This window comes from Peromyscus maniculatus, chromosome 2 (genome assembly GCF_049852395.1).
Source record: "Peromyscus maniculatus bairdii isolate BWxNUB_F1_BW_parent chromosome 2, HU_Pman_BW_mat_3.1, whole genome shotgun sequence".
Lineage (NCBI taxonomy): Eukaryota > Metazoa > Chordata > Mammalia > Rodentia > Cricetidae > Peromyscus > Peromyscus maniculatus.
The window spans coordinates 69,715,549-69,740,239 of NC_134853.1; the positions used below are offsets into that span (position 1 = coordinate 69,715,549).

Genomic DNA, 24,691 nt, shown 5'->3' on the forward strand with positions numbered 1-24,691 from the left:
TCACACTTCCTTTCACCTTCCAGCAGGAGAAAACACAAAGCACACTGATTGAGCAGAACATTCGTCTTTTCCTCCAGCAGCCCTGAAAGCACAGGGGTCCTTCTCAGATTGAGAGCCCCATTCTCAACCCCAGCCCAAGCCCCCCTGTCTCAAATGCTGACTGGGGTTCAGGGTGGGGATGGGGAACGGCTTCCTGTCTCTGAGCCGTGGTTTCTTCTGTCCCTAGACCACAAGATTTCTGCTGTGACATACATCTTCAGTACCCCTGCCCGGGGGGTGCTGCACGGGACAGGGGAGCCAGATGAGATTCTGGTGAGGAGAAAGCTCTCATTCACTAAGTGTCAGGTCACGGAGGGAGAGCTGGAGGGCAGGAAAAGGAAAGGCAACCTCCTGAGACAGCCGCCGCCTACAGCCACCCAGGAATGCAGGTCAGAGTCAATAGAGCCTCCAAGCTGTCACCATCCAGGAGGGCAGCCCGAGCTGTACCCCGTTCTGTGAGACCCGTCCTGTCACGGGAATGGAGGGTTTGCTCTAGCTGCAGCCACACAAACTCTTTCTCTTTTAGAGACTGATCTATTTTCATCATTTTATGTGTGTGGGTGCTCTGCCAGCATGTCCACCCAAGCACCATGTGTGTGTCTGGTCCCACAGGGGTCAGAAGGGGGCATCAGATCCACTGGAACTGGGGTTACAGAGGACTGTCAGCTGCCACATGGGTGCTGGACTCTGTGCCTCCTCTCCAGCCCAACACAGTCTGCCACCACTGTAAAGCAGTGTGGCAGCTAGGGGCAGTCCCTGTCCTTACAACCTGTGGCTCTCCAGAGTTTACAAGACAGCCCAACAATCAACACCAAGGCTCCTGCTCAGGGGGTATTGTGTGAGCCATGCCTAGTCACGGTCTCTTCATTCAAATGCCCAGATGAGAGAACACCGAGGCTCAGACATTCTGCGATGCAGGGACTTGGGGAGCTGGTCAAGAGCCCTGAGCCAGGTTGATCCAGAGCTAGAGCACCTGGCCTGCACAGGTGGGTACAGGGGAGGGCCACCTCTATGCTGGGGAGGGCGCAACTTGCCAGGCTCCTGCCTGCTGTAACCCCTTTCGACCCCGGACTGCCCTAATTCTCTGCATTCACCAAGGACAGAGCTCCTCTCCCTCCCTAGGCCCTCATCACCACTGTTCCTGCATCCCTCTCCTCCGCTTACTTACAACTTAGCAGCTCAGAAGACCACAGGACACACAGACCAGCCCAAGGCTCTGTGGTCAGAGCTGGCTAATGTGGGGTCCCCAGACAAGTAGTGACTGTGCTCAAGCTGGACACTGCGTACACCTCACCGTCTTTGAAGGTTTGCCATTACAGAGGCTCTCCATGTTCTCACAAGACCTGTCGGGGACCAGGGAGATGGCTGGCTAGACTGAAGTCACTCAGCTGAGGTGAGTTCAAACAGCTGATGAGGGCCGGCCAAGCAGGGCTCCTCTTGAAAGCAGTGGGGCTTCTGGAGCCTCCCATGGCTCTCTTTTGGTTTAGGGCCCTGGGGATTGACCACACTAGGCAGGCTCTACGGCACGGGAGCCCCAGCCCTGGACGCGGACTCCACAGAAGGTAGTGAAGTCTATGCTCCCCTCTGTTGGATGCAGGGCTCAGCCTCTCCTCACCCCTCCCTCCCTGCGAACATTTATTATTTCTTGCTCCTGGCTGTCAGCAGCAACAAACGAAGATTAATCACTCGCCTGCCTGGCTGGACCCGGACCTGCCTACTGTTTGAAAACTCTCTCCTTCACCATACAAATCAATGAAGGGAGAGAAGAAAGAAGAACATCCCAATTGAAGTGCCTCCCCCAGGCTCTTCCAGACCCATGACACCTACCGACCCTCCCCTATAAACCAGGGGGCATTTGCTGGTTGATACTGGGTGTCCAGCAGCCGACACAACCTGCTGCTCCAGGCAGATGCAAAGGGATGTCCCTAAGCAAACAGAGTCTTTCTTCATAAACTGCCCACCCCACACCACAGGGTGGAGGTGCTCCCTCCTTTCTCCCCAGACTCAAGGAAAGTCTCTGTGGACTCACTGCAGAGCCACAAAGCTGGAACCGAGTGTTATGACGGAACCTCGGGCCCTCATCTTATCACCATTTGTTAGCAGTGTGGGGATCGAACCCGGACCCTCAGGTCTGCTACAGGGCTCGGGGCATCCACTTGCCTAGCACCAGATGGCTGGGGAAAGACTGAACCAGAATTCCACCCAAAGTGCCTCTAACTGAGCAGCCAGGGTTTTCCCTCTCCATCTTGGCTTCTACCCCAGGATGCTCTCAACCTGCCTCCTTCCAACCCTTCACAGTAGGTCCCCGCCAGTGCCCTGACTGTGCAGACTCAGGTCACATAGGTGTGGCACGTGGGACACAGAGGGGCCAAAGCTGTGGCCTTTCTCTTTGGTAACACTCGTATCTCTAGTTTACTGATGATCCTAGAACAAGGCTCAGAGAGCATCACTGTTCCCTGTATACACCCTGTAGGGACGCCTTGACTCTCTGTGAGATAAAGCCCCATCCTTTAGCCAGGTGGCAGGCTGTGCCACTCCTGGGCATAGATCAATGCTCGATCTGTTGTTCTGAGCGTACTCTGTGCCTGTTCCATCTCTACTGCCCACCACTTAAGATCTCTTGTCCTTCAAATCTCTCTCCGGCCCCTTCCTCATGTGTGGCCCAGGGCACTTTTTGACCTGTCAGCTCCTAACATTCTTAGTGTATTTCCTAGGTGTCTTCTCTTCCTTGCCAGGCTGTGAAGCCCTGCGGGGCTGGACCAGGAAGTAACTGTGCCGAATGGGACCAAGCATGCAGGGTGAGGAATGCACCGGATGCTCAGGCTGGAGTAGATGTGACGGAACAGGTCAGTCCCTGTAAGCTGTCAATTCATCTCTGGGGACTTGAAAGCCAACGGTCTCTTTTGTGAGGGCCCTAAGGGGGCCTCTTGCTCCAATGCAGTGGGAAAGGACTGGGGCTTCAGAAGTGTGATTTTGGGTACCCATCCCAGGCCCACAAGAATAGGCCCTAAAGCCGCCCAGTCCTGTCCCCCCCTCAAAGCAGGACTCACAATGTCCCTAAGACTAAAACTTTGCTGTCTTTGAAGTCCTGTTTCCCCCATCTTGTCCAGATTCTTTTGCAAAATCTTTCAAAACTAAAAGTCAAGGAGCTTCACAGTTCAAAGTGCCTGAAGAACTGTTAACGAGACTGCTCCTCCCTCTCCCCAGGCTGACTGCCTTTCCAGGGAGAGGAGAGGGCATCAGCTGTTGACAGTTTCTCACCAACTGCTGAAGGCCCAACCCTTTGCTTGCCTGGCTGGAGAGACCCAGCACACCCAGGACCAGCGGTAGGCATGAGGCTGGCTAATACACGCTGTCTTGCTGAAGTGACCGTGACCACAGAGACATCTGCAGCGGGAGGAGACCAGAGAGTGATAAAAACCATCTGGAGATCTCTGAACTAGCTTCAAAGATGGGTGTTGACCACGGTAGGGGAGTGACAGACACATCTGAGATGTGATGGAGGACGGGGTACAGACAGTGACCACAGGCACAGGGAGCTTGGGGGGGGGCAGTGTCATCAGATCTAGGGGTGTCACCGGTCCCCACAGAAGCAAATCACTGTCTTCACTGTTGGAGTAGTCAAATACACACCCAAGGGCAGAGTTATGTCCACTGTGACTCTCTTCTGGGGCCGTTCCCTCCCTTAGATAAACCCTAAAGACATTCCCACAGCTGACAACTTAAGGCCTTCTGATCAAATAGAAAGGGAGGTGTGTGTGTGTGTGTGTGTGTGTGTGTGTGTGTGTGTGTGTGCGTGCGCGCGCACACGCATGTCACAGCTCCAACCTCAGCCTTGCTAGAGACCTAAGCAGGTCATCAGACCTCTGACCTCAGACAAAGATCTGCCCTAGCTCCTGTATGAGGCCATCCTAGCACCATGTGCAGGCCACAGACATCTATCTGCTGATGGATGAGGGGACAGAACTCTGAGCAGGACCTGCTGGCCAGTGGCCCTGTCGCTGAGAATCTGACAAACTCCTCTAGGAGGCTCCTCAACACCACACACCTTTACCTTCTCTCTCTTCTGATGCCCTTGTTGCCCGAGGAACAATCCATCTCTTAAGGGTCATCCACAGGCCTCTGGGCACCCAAAGCCCTCTGTGCTGCCCCGCATGCAGCAAGGCAGTCAGAGTGAGCAGGGCTGTGAGTCTGCAGCTGGGCCTGGCTGGCTGCCTTGACTCTCTCTCTCCAGACCCCCGTGCCAGGAACAGAGGGTTCCAACAGCTCTTTCAAGGGAAGGACTGAACAGGTAGAGGGCCCTGTTCTAGGGGACTAGGCTCTCCCAAGTACATTCTTCTCCACAAGACCCACATGAGAATGGCCAGAGGCTGAGAAGACGCATAGCTGGAATTCCAGTGTCAGCTTGCAGCCCGTGTCTGTGCGGTGTGGGGCTGCCACTCTGCACCTGGCCGCTGGCAGCAGGCCCAAGGATGCGAGAAGCCACATACTGCACACGGGCTGGCAGAGGTGGTGCTTGTCCAAAGCAGCCAGTACCCACAGCACCAGGGCTGCTCTGGGCAGCACCTCTCCCCAGCTCGCCTTTCCTCCAGGAAGGACTGCCCCGTTGGGCACAGCCCTCTGACCGTCAGCGTGGTGCTCTACCGGTTCTAGACAGAACCAACCCCCCAGCTCCAGCTCCTGTGCCAGAAGAGCGGTGGCTCCACAGCAGTCCTGGTGGTCAGAGCAGACAGGACAGGTTCAACAGGAGACCTCAGGCTGGGGAAGTGCAGCGGATTTAGCCAGAGAATGCACATCAAGCAGAAAGTAGGGGCTGAATCCGGACAAGGACACACGGGGAGCCAGACACAGTGGTGTCTATAGTGACCGTCAAAGTCTGACTTCTGCTCCACATGCTGCTGATGTAACATGAAAGGGGAGGGACTTGCCAAGCAGTGCGAGGCAGGACAGGACACCTACAATCTTGGACCATGACATAATCCCAGCTGGCCTACAACCCGCTAGTAGACCAGGCTGGCCTCGAACTCACAGAGATCCACCTGCTTCTGTGTCACATGTGCTAGGATTATAGGTGTGTGTCACCACAGTTCAACCACAGGTTTCTTAACCGGACTACAAGCCATCTTTAAGGCAGGAAGCAGGGACAGGTTGGGAACTACTCTAGGTCACATGGGTGATGCTGATTGGACTAGACGCTTGTTGCTTAGGAACAGGTCATCATCCCAGTGCCCAGATGAGGACTGGGAGGCTCAGAATCGTGAAGGCCACAGTCAAGGAGGGAGGTGGACTCCCACTGGCTCCCACAGCACCCAGACCTCCTGAATGACAAGCCGACCACCATAAAAGCAGAACCAAGGTACAACTCTCCAACCCCAAGAGAGGGCCCCAATCCAGAGAATAACACAGGGCAAGGATAAAGGAGCCAAGACTTTGGCCTCTGGAACCAACTGTGACTTGGTTTCTATGCGTGTCGGGTGATAGGGAGGGGCTGGAAACGTGGATGATGCTAGATTCACTGGGGTAACTTCTTCAGCAACTGGTTGCATTCTTAAACACTTGATCACAGGTTCTCAGGAGACTGTTTTCCATAGGCAGAGCTGTACTGAATCCCACAGGGTCATAGCATTCAACTAGATTGCTTGGTTTAGGGGTACGCATGTCTTCATGCACCAAATGTGAAGGCTGATTCATGGGTCCACCCTGCCAGCATGGGCGCAAGCTTTCCTGAGACGTGCTACCAAGCCCATTCTCTATCGTGAGCCTCTGGCAATGACCTAGGGTAGAGAGGAGACAAGGTACCCAGGATGTCTGGACGCAGGACCTGGTTCACACTCCATTTTATGTCACTAATTCTGTGCCCTTAGAGAATTTCTCTTCCTCTGAGCCTCAATTTTCCTATGTATAAAATGGATTCAAGATCTTCTCTTGGGTCCTGCCTGGCAGTATCACTGAACAATGGAACATTCATTTGGAAGGAAAAGAAAATTCAATAACCTCTTTTCTAACCCTGTTCATTTCTATAGCTCATGGGTCGGAAAGACCTGGCCATCTGCAAAGCAGCCACAGGTGATAACCCCAGTGGGGTTTGCCAGGCTCACAGCATTCCCTCCCGTTTGTGGAGCACATGAAGAGCAGATCTGCCCAGAAGACAACCTGGACAACCGGAAAGGGTCCTCACAGCAGCTTCCCAGCACCATGGAGGGGCAGAGAGATGCTCATCAGTCACCTGCTCTCTGTGAGCCTCAGTTTCTCAGTCTACAGAGAGGCAACATATTCCTCATCAAAGAACTAGTATGGAGATGAAGATAGGCAAGACGTACTAAGAGCCAAGACGTACAGGTCTGAGCTCACCAAGCACGAGAGCTATTCCTAGCTAGTGGCCACCCTTCCGAGGAGAAGCCTTTCCTCCTTGGGCATCCACCACAGCTTCTCCGGGTCCCCAGAATGGAACTAAATAAACCCAAGGCTGGAGTAAGTTGTGTGGACAAGTGTCTTGGGGAAACCTAGTGTCCCCTTTCTTCACCAGACCCACGCAGGCCCACCCGCGGTGCCGGGGCAGGCGGAGGGTGCACAGTACTCACTTCAGGGAGAGGGAGTAGTCGTGCTTGCTGGTCTGGCTGTTCCGGACAAGGTAGCTACACTCCTTACAGAGTCGCAGCAGGTTCTCGGCATCACTTCTGCTGATGGCTCCATGATACCATCTGGGGAGAGGACAAGAGGGGAGTCAGAACTGGGTGGGGACAGGGTCCCCAGAGTGACCTCCAAGGAGGCTCAGTGCCTCAGAGGGCAGCTGCTGGCTCCAGCCTCCCGTGAGGAAGTTCAACAGCTGCTCTGCCGGTGTCTGCCACATGTCAGATTCTGAGGAGAAGAAGAGAGAACAAAGCCCTGGGTCCCTTCCCATGGAGGGCTCACATTCCACACAGGCAGTCCAACGCCAGATACTCTGTGGTTGTCACGTTGTCCTGTGGTGACAGGTGCTCAGGAGATTGAAAGTGAGGCTGGGTCACATGGCTGGGCTATTTTAGGCAGGGTGACCAGGGTGGCGAGAGGGACGGATCCGTGCAGACCTTAGGAGGTGAGAAAGGACGCCAGGAAGAACGGCTGCTAGAAAGGGCCTGCGTGGCAGTCTAGTGCGGGCACAAGACTAAGTCTGGAAAGGGGGGTGGAAAGAGCCACTGGCTGGAGCCGCCAGAGAGAGAGAACAGGGTAGGAGTGGTGGGAACAGGAGCAGGCAGTGTGGCCCAGGGGGTCCTGAGGTGAGCCAGGGCACTTCTTTCAATGAAACACTCCTAGAACATGCCGACAGGAAGCCCTATGTGGGCAAAGTAGAGGGCAGCCCACTAACCCGAAAGACTGGCCGGATCCTGCAGAATGGTTCTGGCACTAGCTGGGCCAATGAGAATCCCACGTGAGCCAGAGAAGGAGGGGACATGTGGGCGGGGGCATATGGACCCACCTGGCCACAGGATGGGATGAAAACCATGTTTCTGTGACTGGGGGAGCTGGAGACAAAACTCAACGGGACAGCAAAGGCCTTCACTGCCAGGGAGGAGGGACTCCCCACACCTCCTCTGTGGCTGGCTATGCTGGGTCCATGAGAGGAACACTGCGGCGGCAGAGACAGACAGACAGACAGACAGACAGACAGACAGACAGACAGACAGACAGAACACAGAACCACAGGTTGGGGATGTTTAGGCTGCCATAATGAGAAAGTTTCCAGGGATGCCAGGGCCCAAGGCAGTCATGGGGGAAACAGGCAAACCAAGCTGGCTTCACAAATAAGCAGTCACAGACCTGGTGAGACCTGGCTCAGGAGAGGTGGCCTGAGTGACACACCTCCAGCAAGCTGACAAAGGCATTTTATTAGGACCTCAATTTCCAGCCAGTTGAAACTGAGCGGTCCTCAGGGAAGGTGGAAAGGGCCCTAGGGGATTGCTGCCCGCTGTCTGCCCTCCCTGAGCACAGGGACTGGAACAGAGACAGAGAAGCGCCTCCCGGGGGCCTCGTTAAGGGTAGTCCCTGGTGGCAAAGAGGGTAAGCGCCAGGTCCTGTCCTGGCTACTTTATGTTGAAAGACAGGAGGGGCCAGGAGTAGAGGATCAAAAAGAGGGGCAAAGGGCACTGGATCAGTAGCCAGAGGCCAGCAGGCAGCCTGCCAGGAAGAGGCTGCAGACCACAGGCTGTCTTGGGCGGTCCGGCCTACTGTTGCTGGGCCTGAGCAAGAGATCACATGGGAACACTCTGACGCCTGTGGAGATGGCCAGCCAGGTCAGACTCAGGGGGTTAGGGAGACTCAACCTCTGCCATTCATCCCATCCAGTAGCAACTGGTTTCCTCAGTATTTCCTCACTATACCCTGGATCTCACGGAGCTGACTTGGAGAGGGAGGGTAACAAAGGCATACAGAAGTCAGTCTGCACAGCCCAAGGGTCCCACAGGAATGCAAGAGCCGTGATGAGGCGTGACTGCTGTGGTGGGAGGTAGCTTCTCTGGCATGAATGGACCTGGCAGAGCAGGAAGGTGTCATCAAGGTCAAGAGGAAGGTCAGTTCTGGCACAGTGCTCAGAAGAGGGGCAGGACAGTATGGGTGGACCTCAAACTGTAACAAGAAGCGAGAGATCTCTGGAGAAAGGGATAGGGGAAATCAAATCAGGAGTGCAAAGGCCCGAGCTGATGAACAGTGAGCAGATGGAGCAGAAAAGCGGCCTAACAGCTAAAGAAGAAATCTAGTTTACACTGAGGGGTGGGCTTACTTAGCTCACACTTAGCAACTAGGAGGAAAAATGAAGTAAAGAGACAGCTCAAGACTTTGCAGTCCCTCCTGCCAGCCACTGAGCGTCAGGGTGTCAACACGGTGTGACGAGACCAGGCCTGGCCAGGGGTCAGCTTTGACCTCTCCAGAGCCTCTGTCACAAGGGCCAGTGATCAACTGTGTTCTTACAATAAAGACGAGGAAGGCACAGCATCCAGAGGAAGCAGGGGCGGCCCCGACACCGCATCAGTGAACTTACATTTGTTTCTCCAGTGGGATAGTGGGGTCCACTCTCTCTCCCAGGATCCCACAGAACTCGGGGCTCCCATGTTTGATGGGCTTGAATCCTCCTCCAGGAGCACGGAGCTGGCGCCGTCGGTCCCGAGACGGGGACGGGGAAGACTGCCGCTTCTCGCTGCCGTTGAACTGGGCTGTGAGGATGGAGAGGAGAGAGAAGATGTACCGTCACCTGGGGCCTAGGCAGCACCCAGTGGGCCGATACTTTCCAAGAGCAAGAAAGGCTCAAAAAATGCTGGGTTTTGCTAGGGCTTAAATGTATCCCCACTAGTTCCTATGCTGGATGAGTCAATGCTGGATAGCAGGACCTTAAGGGAAGTATTGGAATTGTGGGCACCTCAGGAATGAATGCTGAGTTCTTAAACTGGATCGGCTACCATGAGCAAGAGGAATGAATGCCCCAGAACCCAGTTTCTCCCTTCCACAGCTGCCAGGTCACCCTTCCTCTTCCTGCATCAGGCCCTGGAGTTGCCAACATCCAGAACCATAATCTCAAATAGCCTACTTTCCTTTATAAATTACCCAGACTTAAGCATTCAGTTGTAGCATAACACGGGGTAAGATAGCTTCCCAAGACAGGGCATATAGAAGCCGAAGTCGGGCTACGTATTTCAGGGGCTGGCTGTATCTCCTTTTTAGCAAGGCTCACAGCACTCCTACAGGCCTGTTCTCTAAATGGGTGGGGCAGAGGTGGGCAAAGCTCCTCATAGGGGGCAAACTCTGCCTTCAGGTGACTCCTCCCCTCCTACCCAGGGCTACTCTGGTCACATCTGACCCCTTCTTCATTGGCAAACCCTATTGAGCTCCATATGGGGTCGCACTGCTTCCTGAGTCTGTTGCTCTTCATTTAGATACTGTGCATGGACAGACACAAGTGAAGGCCCAGCAAGCAGAATGCTGCACGGTAAGGCAGGTCCCCATGCAGACCACGTACCAAGGCTATAGAGGAACCCAAGCTCTTTAAAGAGAAGGTGTGTGTGTGTGTGTGTGTGCGCGCGCGCGCGCGCGCGCGCGCCCCCATGAAAGACAGAAGCAAGCTGGAGTTGTAAGCAGCTGTAAGCCTCCCAGTATGGGGCTAGAACTCAACTCCAGTCCTCTAGAAGGGCAGCCACGTGTTCTTAACCACTGAGCATCTCTCCAGCCCTGGAACTCAAGCTCTCAGGCACAGGCGATAAGGCCTTCTGACATGTAGCTGCCGCTCAGGTTCAGGTTTCACCAACTCCATCACCCTTCAAAAGCTACTTCTCTCTGGAAACCTCAGAACTCCCTCCTCGGCCATGGCATCCAAATCACCAGTCTCTCTGCCCGGCTCCCGAGAATCCACTGAGGACGGGCTGTAGCACGGGTACCACTTGTCCCCTACCTCATACAGTACCTGTGAGGTAACAGGTGCTCAGTGCATGACTAAATGAAAGATTTAATGAGCTGATGTTTGCTTTATCGGGGGGAAAAAGTATCGGTTTTCCTACCAGATAAATTGGATAAAATCTAAGAATGTCCTAGTCCACGCTGTAATTCCCCGCTGAATTAATTTATACATCCTTTGGCATGCTTAATACTGCAGCCATGTACTTTAGTAGGAACAGGTGGTGATGAATGACAAGCTTAATTAGGCAAATCATTTCACCTAAAACACAAATACACAAACTCCAAGTGCAGTGATTCGACAGCCAAAGGGGGAGGGCCCGGAACACAAGCTCCAAATACAACTGCTTCCATCCCTTCTAATTAAGTTTCTCTTTAATCTGCAATTTTAAATGGCAATTCTTTTAATTTAGTGATTTTTCTGTGAGAGATAAAGATGCAATTCCTCAAAAGAATATCTGCATTTAGAGGAAAATATGCTGGCCCCGTGAGTTGTTCAGATGACAGAACTTAATGAGTCCCACCGATAGGCAATTAAAGCTCGAGCTGGAATCCTGCGGGAGGGAGGGAGGGCCAGCCGCTCAGGGGTGTGCAGAATGAGGCACTCACTGAACATCTGACTTCAGTTCCCAGGATGGAGACTGACTAGCCCTGGTGGTAGGAGGAAGGTGACCCGGGCCAGTGTCTTCAGGGTCAGCCAGTCAGCACCGTAGCTTGACCCCGGAGGTCTACCCGAGAGGTGTGGCCGGGGAACGGGGCTCACTGCTGCAGTGCTCCCACTTGCTTCACCAGGCTTCCTGGACTGTCTCAGGGCTGGTGGGGTCCCTTCTCTCTGGATCAGAAACCTGGTACGCATGTGTGCTCAAGTTTGGTCCCTTCTACTAACAGAAGATGTGTGCATGGCACCTCCCTAACACTCCTGCCATGGTGCAGGCAGGAAGTATAAACAAGTCCTGCAGGGTCCCGGAGCAGAGCAGCAGGGCCGGGTACTTAGCCCAGGACTCTCTCTGTCCACAGGGCCAGACTTACCCCAGGAACAGCCAGGGTCTAGATGGGCGGAAGCTGTGGTCTCCCTCATTGGCCAGCTGCTCCACCTCAGTGGCATCTCCAGGCTTCCCAGGACCGGCATGAATGCTGCCCACAACGTCCTAGGGGAGCTGGCCTCTCTCTCCCATGGTTCTCGACCTTGGTCGTGTGTCTGTGCTCCAGGGCCACCTAGTCACTCTTCCCAGCTCTCTCGAGTTCTTTGGAGCAGCACCCGGGAAGGTTTTCCTTCAGCCCTCTCCAGTCTCTTGTCGGTTCAATTTACTCTACAGCCCAGCCTAGAGAGCACCTTAGAAAAAGCATGAGCTCTTGCGGCTTGGTGGGAGCCCTTGACTGGCATACACAAGGCCATGAGTTCCACCCTAACACTGTAATAAAATGAGGGGGGAGGAGACGATGGTGCTCACATCAAACCTGTATGTTCCCTTGGTGTCACCTCCTTCCTGTCCACTGTTCAGAGCAGATGGCAGCCCCCACAGCAGAGTCCCTGACTGGCACCCCAGCGGCCTGGGTTCAAAGGCAAAAACTTCTCACCCTACCTAGTCCTCGAGGTCCTTGGTAAGATGAGGCTGCCTGACCTCCCCCTTCACCTCGTGCTCTAGTCGCGGGCTGGCTGGTCCCTAATATCACCTGCCACCTGCCTGTGGGCCTTTGCTTTGTCTCGGTCTAGCCTTGGAATGTCTTTCTTCGTTATGCTGCAAAAATCCTAGCTATTCCATGAAGTGCAGCCTGAAGGTTTTACCTCCGGGAGGAGCTTTGCCCTAGGCCCCCGGGTAGGATTCCTTGAGCCTCCTTAACCCTGAAGTGCCCTGTCTACACGGCTATCCCAGCATCTGCCTATTACAGGCAAGAATGGAGCCATCGCCACAGAACCACGCAGCTGGCTCCAGGGAATGGCCCACAGATTAAAGTCTCAGGCTAGGAGGAACAGCAGCAGCTCTGCATCCCAACTTGAGAGTCAGGGACACCTGCCTTTCATCCTCCGGGGCCATTACTCATCATGACGCGGGGAGTATTTTTAAACTTCTCTGGGCTCAGTTGCCTCATCTGTTAACCAGGGCTGATAACAACCTACTAAGCAGGGAAGGGCTGTGGAAATGGTTCGGGCAGGTCCTCCATCAGTGGCAGATCCCTCTCCACAGTCACACCCACAAGGGGTGTGTGTTCATATATTCACAAAGATAAAGTAACTTGTATCAGAACTGACTTCTTCAGAAATCTCAACGAGTTCCAAGAGGACAGGCCATCTTACTTTGTAGTCTTTACCGAAATCTCTACAGTTCCCGGAACAGGTCTGCTGTACAGGCGATGATCGATACTCACCGAGTGAGTGAGTCTCAGCCTAGCTCTGCAGAGCTGTCAGACCTCCATTCACCCCTCAGGCTGGACTTCCTCCGCTAGCTCTGTACTAACAGGTTCTGGGGGCCCCAGGCCTGGAGGCAGTGCCATTAACCACCAAACCGCCCTGCCAGTCCCACCCAAGCTAGCTTAGGCCCCTTTGCAAACAGTTTCATCCTTCTATTTAGTATTTCTGCAGAAGACAGGAACACATTTTCCTCTAACCAGAGTCTGTGAGATTGGTACTACTGCGCCCATGGTTTTACAAACAAGGCCTGTGTAGCTTGCAGAACTTGGCCCAGCTAATGAGGCAGGCTGCCATGCCGGGCTACTGGCTGGGCCTCGGCCCTTGAGCTCTCTGCTGGGCAGCCTTGGGGCCTCCTCCAACCTAGTGTTACCCGGCGGCGGTGTTGGCACTGCCCTGCTAGCCAGCCTGCAGCCTCTGGCTCTCCGTTCTCCAGCACAGGGCTGAGTCACTAGAGCAGAGACAGCAAGGCTGAAGAGGACGGAGACAGCATGCAGGAGCCCGGCTGCCGCAGGCCCCTCGGCCTCTCAGGAGGCGCAGGAGGAGCTGGGGTTGCTCTGGGCCTGCACTTGTTACCGATGTCCTACTACTCTGAAGGAGACAGAGGGGAGTCAAGGTGCCCAGCGCCTCTTCCGTGCTCTGAATACAATCCTGAGGGGCACCGAGAGCCAGGTGGCGGTCGGACAGGTGAGGAGGGGGACTGCACACTGGTTTCACAGGTGGGGTGGGCTATGAACTGAATCAACACGTGTGCACAGCTAAAACTTTGCTTCTGTGACAGCAGGCCTCTGCAGCCAGTGTTCAAACCTGCACACTGCATATGTCACCGACCCCTATCAACACACAGCCAGATACCCGAGAATTCCCACCTCACAGATAATGAGGTGGAGACCGAGAGGAAAGGCCCCCTCTACCCTCTCATGCAGAGTGAGCCTGGTCACTCTCAAGCCCTCCCTCCAGGAGGACTATATAAGGAGGGTAGCCTCACAAAGGTTTGTATTTCCAGGATCAGGAAGAGTTCACCTTGAGGACACGCACACAGGCCCTGGGGCACAACTGCCACGCTCACTGGTTGTGTGAAGACAGATGTCAGTCAGGGCTGGTGACTCTGAAAGGTTCAGAGGTTCCAGAACACCATCACACAGCTGTGCCGGGCCTGGGAAGGTAGACAGAGGATGGCAAAAGGGACTCACCTCTGTCCTCTGATTTGTGACTGTTCCCCCCAAAGCAAACACAGACACCAGAGCTGAGTGCTGGCTGCAGAAGACCTATGGACTGGACCAACGAAGCACGAGGCCTCCTCAGCTGAGCGCCGCCTTCTTTGCCACCACAATTCATTCCACAGATGAGAAACATGGGGCTATGATGGGACCAGCTCCTCCAGTTAGCTAGCTCTGACCGCGGACTTGAAACAAGCTCTCCTCCATCTTAGTCTCAGCAAGCTCAGCACAATCTCCTTATGGTACAAGGACAGGTACCAAGAGTCCACGAAGTAACGACAGGGGTAACAATATCCACCACCTGCCCAGCACTCAACAGCCCCCACCTTGGTGCCTCGCGTCACCCTCCTCCTACAGACGAGGAAACAGACAACCTGTCACGGAGAGCAAATGGTAGCTTTAAATGCACACCATGGCCCCAGCACCCATTCCTTCCTGAGCTCAGGGCTGGGTTCACCTGTCACCTGTTACTAGGAATTGCTCAAGGCTAAGGACCTGTGTGATTCATAACCTTTTCACCTGCAGACACCACAAGACTCCTCGAGCCTGGGGCAAATTCCCCTCCTGCACGCACAGGCTGGGCACTCGCGGAAGTCGGTCCACAAGCCCAAGCTCCAGGCCCACTGCGCACGCTTATGCCACCGCCCACTGTATGTAGACAATGAGGCAGTGAGAGTGAGCCAAGATAAGCCCGCGGTCATGAACACAGCTCTCACAAGGCTGCCGGCAGCGGCTTCCTCCCCAGACAGGAAGGACACACTTTCAGTTTCTCAGAAGGAATTCAGTCACAGGCAGGAAGGGAGGAGGTCGGGTTAGCAGCCACACACAAGTGTCCTCCTCTGAAAACTGGCCTCACGTGGCTAAGACACAGGTGTCCAGTACACCAGAAGGACAAGGACTCTAAGTCCCTGAAGGCACATAGCCACCCGCAGAGCCTAGCCTGGGACAGCGTCGGGGACTTGTGTGGCCAGGCCTGACGCAGCACTCAGTGGGCACCAGGAGCTGGGGGGGGCAGGGACCCAGCTGTGCACGGGCAGGCAGGGCTTTGACCTCACGCAGCTTACAGTCTCCATCCCCGGGGTGATCTCTGACCTGCCAAGGAGAAGGGCAAGGCTACTCCCTGAATTCCACACAGGAAAAGGTATTTGCAGGAACATTTCCATCAGCACAATTAAGAGAGGATTCGAAGCTTCGACATGCTGATGCTTTTGTTTTCATTTTTTTTAAGATTACTAAATGAACTCATTAATGTGTCAGAGAGAAAACCAACCAGAGAAACCTGTCCCTCAGTAACGTTTAGCCAACGAAGTGAGGGATCCCACAGCTCTCACTGAACCCCCCGCCCCCGGTAGACCCGCTGTTCACGCGCATGTTAAACATTCATTCCGGCTGTTACTCATTACACAGCAAAAAGCTCCCCACACAAACACAATTGTTAATTTCCTCACAGGCCCAAGGCATTCTGGGAGGCCATGAAGGAGACTGGAGGCTTTCTGGGACGGAGGGACGCCAGTTGTGTGGCAGCCTGTGACCAGGTCTGAGACTCCCTGTGGGACTCTCTGCAGACTCGGGGCCTGCTTACTCTGAGCCCCTGAGGAGGCACACCTTTTCCGGACGAAGCCCATGTGACAGCGGCGAGGACAGCACTTCTTCAGATGGACCCAGTTCACTGCTATGCGACGCCGCGGAGCCACTTACTCTCTGAGCTTCAGGGTTGTCATTTACGTTGTCCCCGTGACACAACACCTACCCGGCAGGGCTTTACAGGGTTAACTTAAACCAGGTTTGCAATTGCTGCTCAATAGAAGCTAGCTTCCTGTCCATTCCTCCTCCTCCTCCTCCTCCTCCTCCTCCTCCTCCTCCTCCTCCTCCTCCTCCTCCTCCTCCTCCTCCTCCTCCTCCTCCTCCTCCTCCTCCTCCTCCGTTTACCATGCCCAGGTCCTTCAAATCAGCCACTGAGCTGGCTCAGATGACTCACACCTGTTCGGGAAACAGCCATACCTAAACGTCACTCTCTCTTCCTCAGTCCTTTCGGATGCCTTTAGAATGTTGAGAAGGTGTCAGAACTCCAGAGAGGCCACCTACAGGGCTGGCACAGCCCCAGCACCCACGAGAGCAGAGTGACAAGTGTGTATCTGGCGTTCCAGAGCAGACCATCCCTGGAATGTGACAGGAGGCCCAGCCCAATCCGGGAGGGTGACAAGGGACCGTCATGTTAGGGGAGGCTCCCTAGAAGGGCTGCCACTAGTGCCGCCTGAGAAGAGCTGTGATACCCCCTCCCGGGCTCCCTCAGCCCCCCAACTAAGCACAGGATGCAATCAGTAAACTGGGGGCTCTCCACGTGGGGTCCCCTGAGAACTTGAGTTCTCCCATCTTGCCACACTTGGTCAGGACTCAGGTGGCTCTTGGTGCTGTGACCCTCTGCAGTGCCTTACTGGCAACTCCAGTTCCAAATGCCTGTCCTAGAAGGCCAAGCACGCCATGTCCAGAACAGGGGAGGGCAGAGGACCCTCTCGCTCTCACATGGACGCCGGCCTGAGCCTCAGATGAACACGGTGAGGCTGCATCCTGGCAGGTGGCATTCGAGTGGAGGGTCCCCACGGCAGAACTGCTCTCAGGACACCTGTCCCTGCTTGCCATTGCCAGGCATAACTAGGAATGAGGGTGTAAATGAGGCCTCTTCATGCAGCACTGTTTTTATATTAAGCTTTATTTAATTTAACAAGCTGTCCTGAACTCCAGTAATAAACCTCACAGGCACAACCCTTTAGGGCTCACAATGGCTTTTCTTTTTAAAGATTATTTACTTATTATGCATACAGTGTTTTGTCTGCATGCATGCCTGCACGCCAGAAGAAGGCATCAAATTGTATTATATAGAGATGATGGCAAGCCACCATGTGGTTTCTGGGAACTGAACTCAGGACTGTTAGCTCTCTTTAGATGGGAAAACTGAGGGTCACAGGGAGGCTGAGCTGAGCGTCCTGCCTGAGGTCTAAGCTGATGAATGGCTGAGCTGGCAAGCAAACGTGGGACTGCCTGATTCCTGCCCTTGGTCTTAACAGATGGCACACGCTGTCCTAAACTTTCAAAGGCAGATCAACATGCCAGGGAGCTGGTATGGGGCACAGACAAGGGCTCCAAGTGACTGCTGAGTGATATGCCCACCTGAGTCATGTGTCTGTTCTCCATCTCTGCCTTTGGCGGAGCCCAGGACACTGTATGAAAGTACCTTGAAGCGAGACAATCCTGAGGTAGTGAGTCACGTCTCCCTCAGGACCAGCAGAGCCTTCTCAGGCGCTACACCACACTCTCAAGTGCTCGGATTATTTCTCAGACCCGCCTGCAGCTCTCCACATCCACAGATGGCCTGACTGGCTCTGCCACAAGGTCATTTATGGTTCTCTTCCCCTCTGCCTCAGTTTCTCCATGACAGAGGGAGTAGGACTGTACAGTATGCAGGGTCCTTCTTGTGTTAGAAGGTGGGATCCTAGCTGGAGCTGTTCTAGCTGGAGCTGTTCTGGAACCTCATGCTGGCACGTGAGGCTGGAGCTGCAGCAGTTACAGCCCCCACACATAGTTCATGTGGCACAGAGGCTCGGGCACAGGCTCTGCAGTTAGACTAGCTCTGCTGCTGACCAGGCAGGGCCCCTGTTCCCACGCAGAGGGTGGCCACAAGGACACAAGGAGACAATGCATGCAGAAGGTGCGGAGTTGATAGCGCTGTGAGCCCCCACTTTCCAGATGGGAAGCAAGTTCACCAAGGCTTCCGCAGGGCTGCTGGGATCCCCTGCCAGGGAGGCAGTCAAAATCCCCAGAACAGGTACAACCCCTTGAGAAACCTGATAGCAGCAGGTGCCTGCCATCCAAGCTGAGCGCTTCCTCACCCCAATCCGTGGTCCTGGCCACAGGCCAAGTTCTGTGCAGAGCCTGTTGGTCCTGCAAGCTGTCACCCCAACGTTCACCACCTCACACCACTCGAAGAGAACGAGTGCCAAGGGCTCGCGAAGGACTGGTGAGATTTCTCACCTCACTCCCCAAGTCTCTATCCTTAACAAAGTATGCACTGCCGAGTTCCGAGTGAAGGGGAGACCCCCACTCCAGGGAGCTAGGCCACCTCATCCTCCCACAATACCCTCTTCACAGAGGCAGGGCGACCATGGAATCTTCCTGTGGTAAAGTTCCCAGAGAGACATGGACAAGAGGATCTACCTCTGTCTGCCTGTCTGCCTATCTCTGTCTCTGTCTCTGTGTCACACACACACACACACACACACAAACGCGTGTGCGCACGCAGCCTGCCAGGTCTTGGCTGAAAGGGGCCTCCTGTCACCAGCTCAGAGCAGGGCAGCATCCTCCCTCCCACTCTCATCGGCACGCTGGGGGGTTCCAGGGGAATGGGCATGCGCCCAGAACTGCCTACAGTCCACACTGCTGCTGCAGAGCAGAGCGACTCTCTGCCACCCACCTTCCTCAATGCAGCTGCGACAGCAGCCTCTGAGGCTGGAAAATACATCTACACAATCTAGTTCCTCCAAAATGCCTACCACTCCCTGGATCTAGTCTGGGTCTTCCCCTCCGAGGGCCCAGTTCTATGCCTTTCGGGAATTTGAAAGTATGGAAAAGCGTCCCCTTTCGGGAATTTGAAAGTATGGAAAAGCGTCCCCCACTCAGGCTTCTCCAGCCAGGCTGAGCACAGTCACAAAAACAGAGCAGTGAAGAGAGGAAGGGACAGCTGAGCTCAGCAAACTTCATCCCACACAGCTGCTCCCTAGCACGCTCAAGACTGAAAACAACTGGGTTGTTTCTAGAAGGCACCGCAGTAAGGACAGGACCTAGGAGCACTGCCAGTCCCTGAACACTCCAGGAACTCACTGAAGTGTGAGTGCACACATTTGCACATGCATACCTGCACACGCACTCCCCATGTGCATGCACACTCATGCAACATGTAACAGCCCCTCAGTAGGAAACTGTGTCCATCATTCCAAGTAACCACATTTCAGGGCTGGGAAATGGGACCATGATGACATTCAGCAATCCAATCAAGTTGCCACAAAGCATCGTCATTACCGGAGGCGGCCGACTGGCCTCTACCTGCTGCTGCCTGAATAGAGTAAACAGACTGGAGGCTGGTGTTCACTGCATCCTCCAGCCCAGGAGTGATGGATGGATCCACCTCCTCTTTCATCCAAGGAAATAAGTAGGGAGCCCAGAGCTGTCTGGGACAAGCACAGCCAGCATCTGCTCTGGAGTAGGGCATGTAAAGCCAAGAGACTCGATGAGGGAAGGCAGGGCAGGAATTGGAGTGACGGTGACACTAGAGATCATAAATCAGTGACCAAAACCAAGAACAGAATGAATACTTCAGGTCCTGAAAGTTGCAACCAACCAGCTCTATCTAAAACCGTCTCCAAGCATGAGTGAGCAGGTTCCAGACAGACAGCCTTCTGAGAGATGATGTCCTCCCCATTAAGATCACCTAGGATTTGGAAGAACATACTCCAACTGTGTATGCCTGGTATAAGGCCCAAGACAATGAAGCCTGCCGTGTGTGTGTGTGTGTGTGTGTGTGTGTGTGTGTGTGTGTGTGTGTGTGTGTGTGTGTTCGTTCGTTCGTTCGTTCATACATGTGCATGCACCAAGGCATGTATGTGGAGATCAGAGGACAACTTGCAAGAACTCTCGTTTTCCATCCTGTGGGACCCAGGGATTGAACCATGGTCAGCAGGCTTGGCGGCAAGCACCTTTCCTCACTGAGCCATCTCACGGGCCCAAGATGCTAGATTTCTGAGCAGCTCCTAGGCAATGCCAACACAGCTGGTCAGAGACCACCAAGAGCGAGGTGTCAGACTAGACGAGAGCATCACAAGCAACAACGGCCCTTACAGTCCCTCTGAGGGTCCAGCATGCGACAGGGGAACCTAACACCTGCCTGTGGTGTTGACTCATGCTTGGGCAGACGGTGTCTGGGAGGGCTGCCCTTCCAATCAAGTTAGTGTTTGCAAAGAGCTGTGGATGGCACCAAGCCCTCCCACTCGTGCTGGAACCTGCCCCTCTGGTTCCCCTGCGTCTACAGAAGCAGCTCTGTGATGGTGTGAGAAGCCTGACAGGCCCAGAGAGCATGCAAGGATGTCTGTAGATGCATGGTTAGATACCAGGGTGGTGCTCACAGAGACACGGCTATTTGAGCAGGGTGTTGGGAGCTGAGGATCTTTCCATGTAGGCTGTGATGGGCACTTCAGGAAGAGTACTGGGGTGTGTGGCTGGGCATCTGGTTTACACTTTTTAATGTTACACCAAAGTGTTGCCCTTGGTTACAAACTCACTCTAAACCTCGCTTACTCTTGACTGTACAATATTCCACCACAAGGATGTACAAATTTCCTCTAAATGCCTGTGCCAGACATCCCAGGGGCCTGATTCCTCATGAGCATAAACTGTCTTTTTTCAGTTTTAGACATCAGCATAGTCTCAGGAGTGGGCCTGAGAAAGGCGAAGGGCATGGGCATGTGTTTCTGACTTGGGACAGTGGCCGCACCACTTTGTAGACGGGCTGCAGTGGGGAAACCAGCTGAGGAGCCTGAGCTCCGAGCTCAGTTACAGATAGGAAACTCAGCCCTGAAGCTGTGCAGGACCAAATGAGACCCAAGGGACCAGCTCCTATGCAAGTGGGGAGACTGGACTGGAACCTCGCAGTGCCAGACTGGAGTTTCTCTTTGGCTTGTCCTCCTTTCCCTCAGGAACCTGGAATCATCTTTGAAGGGCCCATGGGTACCAGGGGAAAGAACAGCCCGACTCCACTGGTGTCTGCCTGGCTAGGCTGGACTCACTTGTGCTTTGCTGACTTCAGCTAGCGCTGACCTCTCTTCAGCAACTGCCTCCCCAGCAGGGACATGGCTCCTACCTGCCAGGGCGGGGATGGTGACCCGGTTCCATTCCCAAGGCTGGTCGTACTCATCGGCGGGCCTGTCATCATCCTGGGGTAGCTTGCTCTCCCGCAGCCGAAGGCTCACAGTGCTCTCCGAGTCTGAGTCCACGTTCTGGCCTTCGGGTTCATAAGGGGTGTCATATAACTGGATGCCTTTGTGTTGGGACCGGACACTCTCCTGCCTCTGGAATTCTGCAGGCAAAAAGGAAAGAAGCAGAGACGTCACAGGTGTGCAGTCCCCAACCAGGAAACAGGTCTGACGTCAGAGCTGCCAGCCAGAGAGGTGGGGCCGGCAGAGACGACCCTTTCTATTCCTGGCTGCCCTGCACTGAGAAAGTGTCTGTCTTCTCAGCTCTCTAGGTGAGGGCCTGCTTCCCAAGACCATAAACGACAACCTAACAACAGCTCTCTCCACTGTCTTATCTGTCTTCAAGGACAGGGGCCAGCTGTGTATGCTGGCCCTGTCTCACCACTGGAGCCTTTCAATCCCATTCCCACATTCCCACAGATCCACATCAGGCCAAAGGATCCTCCTGCTCCCACCCAGCTCAACATGCGAAGTTTCTCCTGGAGAGGACCTGGCCAGGCTACTCCTCAACGCTGTGAAGCTGAGTGATTCCTCCCTGTAATTCTGTACTCCAGAGCCCGCTCATCTGGCCCAACTGAACATGCCGGGGATTTGAAAGGTGTGGGAACAGGAGGTGGCTTCTTCTGGGAAGAGTGACATACATGGGTGACCGACTAGTCACCCCCGGCAGCAGACAGACATCTCAGTTGCTTATCCAGAAAAGAGAACCTAGTTACTATGATGCTGCTGGGATCCTGAACTCAGGCCTTCCTTCCTGGCCAAGCAAGGAAACTTGACTGGCTTCTAGATCGTGAACACCTGCTGTTTATGCAGGACCTTCACTGTCTCGGTTTCTCAGGGGAAGGCTGCTATTTCTAGGAACTAACACTTACATCATCACGTCACTGACTTGAGGTAAGGGAAGGTGGGCACAGTGGCCTGGACGAGGTAGGGCAGGAGAAAAGAACCTACATTTGAAATGACGACTCTGGTAAGTGGAAGCAGAAAAGGATAGCATCCTCTGAGGTAGGACCAGGGTGAGCCAAGGCTCCATTATGTAAAGGACAAGCTCACAGTTTATTTGCTTTTCTTTTTTAAGGTCTCACAATGTAGCCTATGGAACTTTTAGGTGGTCCAGACTAGCCTGGAATTCATGATTCCTCTGCCTCAATCTCCCCAGTGACTGGAGTAGAGGCAAGGGCCACCACGCTTGGCTCCAACTTTAGCTTTTCACTGTAGATAATGATGTATGTAAAACCTCTCCACTTTGGCCACTGTTGCCTAGACAGTTCACGGGCCTTCAGCACAAGCATCCTTGTGCAGGCATCACGACCGTCCATCCCTAAACTTCCTCATCTTCTCTAACTCCAACTCTGTGCCCATTAAACAGGGGTCCTCCTCTCCCCTCCCCCAGCCCTTAGTCTGTCCACCTCTCTCATTCTGCCCACTCTGGCTGGCTACTTCCCGCAGGAGAAGAGGTGGCATCTGTCCTTCTGGGGCTGGCTTACTGCGCATGGCATTGCGTTTCCAAGGCAGGCCCACGTGGCAGAACCTCACTTGTCTTCAAGGCTAAGTAACGTCTCATGACGGGGACACTTGCTGTCCCCTTGTGCTGTGGTCCCAGGTTCCCGGAGGGAGTGGCAGTACAGCCGACCACAAAGGGTGAGGGAGGCAGGGATGCGTTTCAAGGTATGTGTGACACACTTTCCAAACCAGATGTTGGATGCCGAGACCTGGCAGCGGGCACAGGCCTGGCAGGACTGCTGCTGGAACACATGAAGGACAGGTACCTTCCCAAGCAAGATCTGATCCCTGCTCTACAGGCCAAGGGCATCTTACCAGAAAACAGAGCCCGTCCTGTGCCCTGATGCAACAGGCCAATGGCTGCACACTGCCCTTCAGGACTGCATTAACTCTTATGCCAGTATTTACCAAACTTTACCAAGTCCCACAGCGACTTTACGGCTCTGGCTTCCAGAGTACCACTGTTATTTGTTGTTAAGTTTATTTTAAAAAGGAGGTTTCTGTAGATATCCCAGAAGTAGCTGTCTTTCCCCCAAACAACTTCTAAACATACAAAGACTGGATGACAAACAGGCCCACTAGACGGTACCACTGTGGTGCCGTGCGGAGGGAGCCCAAGGCCAGCTTTCTCTCCGTGGAAAAGAGGGGTCTGCAAGTGTTAAGAGAGCTGGTGGGGTGTGGGCACAAACTACTGAAAATGAGAATGTTCATTCTCTGGAAAGGGAGAGAATGAACGGGAAAAACCCCGACTGTGGTTGTGTCCATGTGAACAGATCTCCCAAGAGACGGCCCCATACCTTGGTAAGAGGTGGTGGCTTTTATGGGTTCTGTGGGGACTGTTCAGTTTTAAGCACCATGCTACCCTTGTCACACAGAGGGGAAGAAAAAATGAGAAGAAAAGGCACCAACGGTAAGGGGAGGGACCAACGGTAAAGGGGGGACCAACAGTAAAGGGGGACACCAACGGTAAAGGGGGGACCAACGGTAAAGGGGGCACCAACGGTAAAGCACCACGCTGACTTTGTAAATCCCTTCATGAACTCAACTATCTGGGCTCCTTACTGCTTTGTGGGGGTCCGTGACATCTCCTCCTGGTTCTGAGGAGGACACACGAGCCTGGGGACACTGGGATGCGGCTGATGAAGCTGACCTGGGAAAACCACCCTCTCCTTCACTCACATGGCCCGTGGGAATGGCCACTTTCTCTAAGGCAGTGGTTCTCAACCTTGCTAACGCTGCGACCCTGTAATACAGTAAGCAATTCACGTGTGGCAACCCCCCAAACATAAAATGATTTTCAGGGCTACTTTTATAACTAAGTTTGCTACTGTTATAAGCAAACTTAGTAAATACCTGTGTTCTCCAATGGTCTTAGGTGACCCCTGGGAAAGGGTCGTTCAACATCCGCCTCCGAAGCAGCCATGCCCTACAGGTTGAAAACTGCTATTCTAGGGGCATAAAGAAGCTCACAGATATGCTTCTGAGGAAAGCACTTTGCTCCTCCCTCCAGAAACCACTGCAGACTTTCAAGGGAATGTGGGGAGGTAGATGAACAAGAACTGATAGCCAGACACCATTCTAGACCTTCAATTCCCATTAACTGTTAAAACCCCAGATACCAGTGATGAAGGGCCTGGAAATGCCACGTGCACACAGCTTAGTGCCAAGTAACACTGAGAAGAAACAGGCAAGCTACATAAACACCAGCCTGAAGGAGAACGTGCTGAGAACAGATTAGCTATTCAATCAGAGGGACTTGGAAGACACCTCTCATGCAGGATTGATCGTGCCTTGAGAAAGCTGGGTCTGTAATGGCAGCTGAGGCTGTCGGGATGCCACTGTGGTCATTAAAACCAGCTTCTCTGTGTATTACATGATGGATTTAAATTTTCATTAGGGCTCAACAATAGGGAATAGTTAAGTGAATTATGGCATGTTAACTGGATGGAATATTAAGCAGTCATTAAAATGACAAACAGGAAGATAATGTAAGTACACGGGAACACGCACATGAAATTATGTTGAGCTAAAAATTAAAATACAGAAATGTTTGTGTGTTGAGAGCCAGAGTAGAACTGAACTTCCTA

General features: G+C 53.8%; 1 protein-coding gene and 1 long non-coding RNA gene across 2 annotated transcripts in view; one reads left to right on the plus strand and one right to left on the minus strand.

Annotated features, from left to right (window-relative positions):
- Shb (SH2 domain containing adaptor protein B) overlaps window positions 1-24,691 on the minus strand; it is a 117,342-nt gene that overhangs the window by 15,682 nt on the left and 76,969 nt on the right. The window contains exons 3-5 of the mRNA XM_006973710.2: window positions 20,990-21,205; window positions 9,053-9,224; window positions 6,621-6,740 (exon numbers count right to left, since the gene is read on the minus strand). Of these exons, the coding sequence (XP_006973772.3) occupies window positions 6,621-6,740; window positions 9,053-9,224; window positions 20,990-21,205 (508 nt within the window). The remainder of the gene's footprint in view (window positions 1-6,620; window positions 6,741-9,052; window positions 9,225-20,989; window positions 21,206-24,691) is intronic.
- Window positions 23,583-24,476, plus strand: LOC143271842 (uncharacterized). Its single transcript, XR_013049089.1, has 2 exons — window positions 23,583-23,857; window positions 23,980-24,476. It is a non-coding gene; the product is annotated as an uncharacterized LOC143271842 (long non-coding RNA).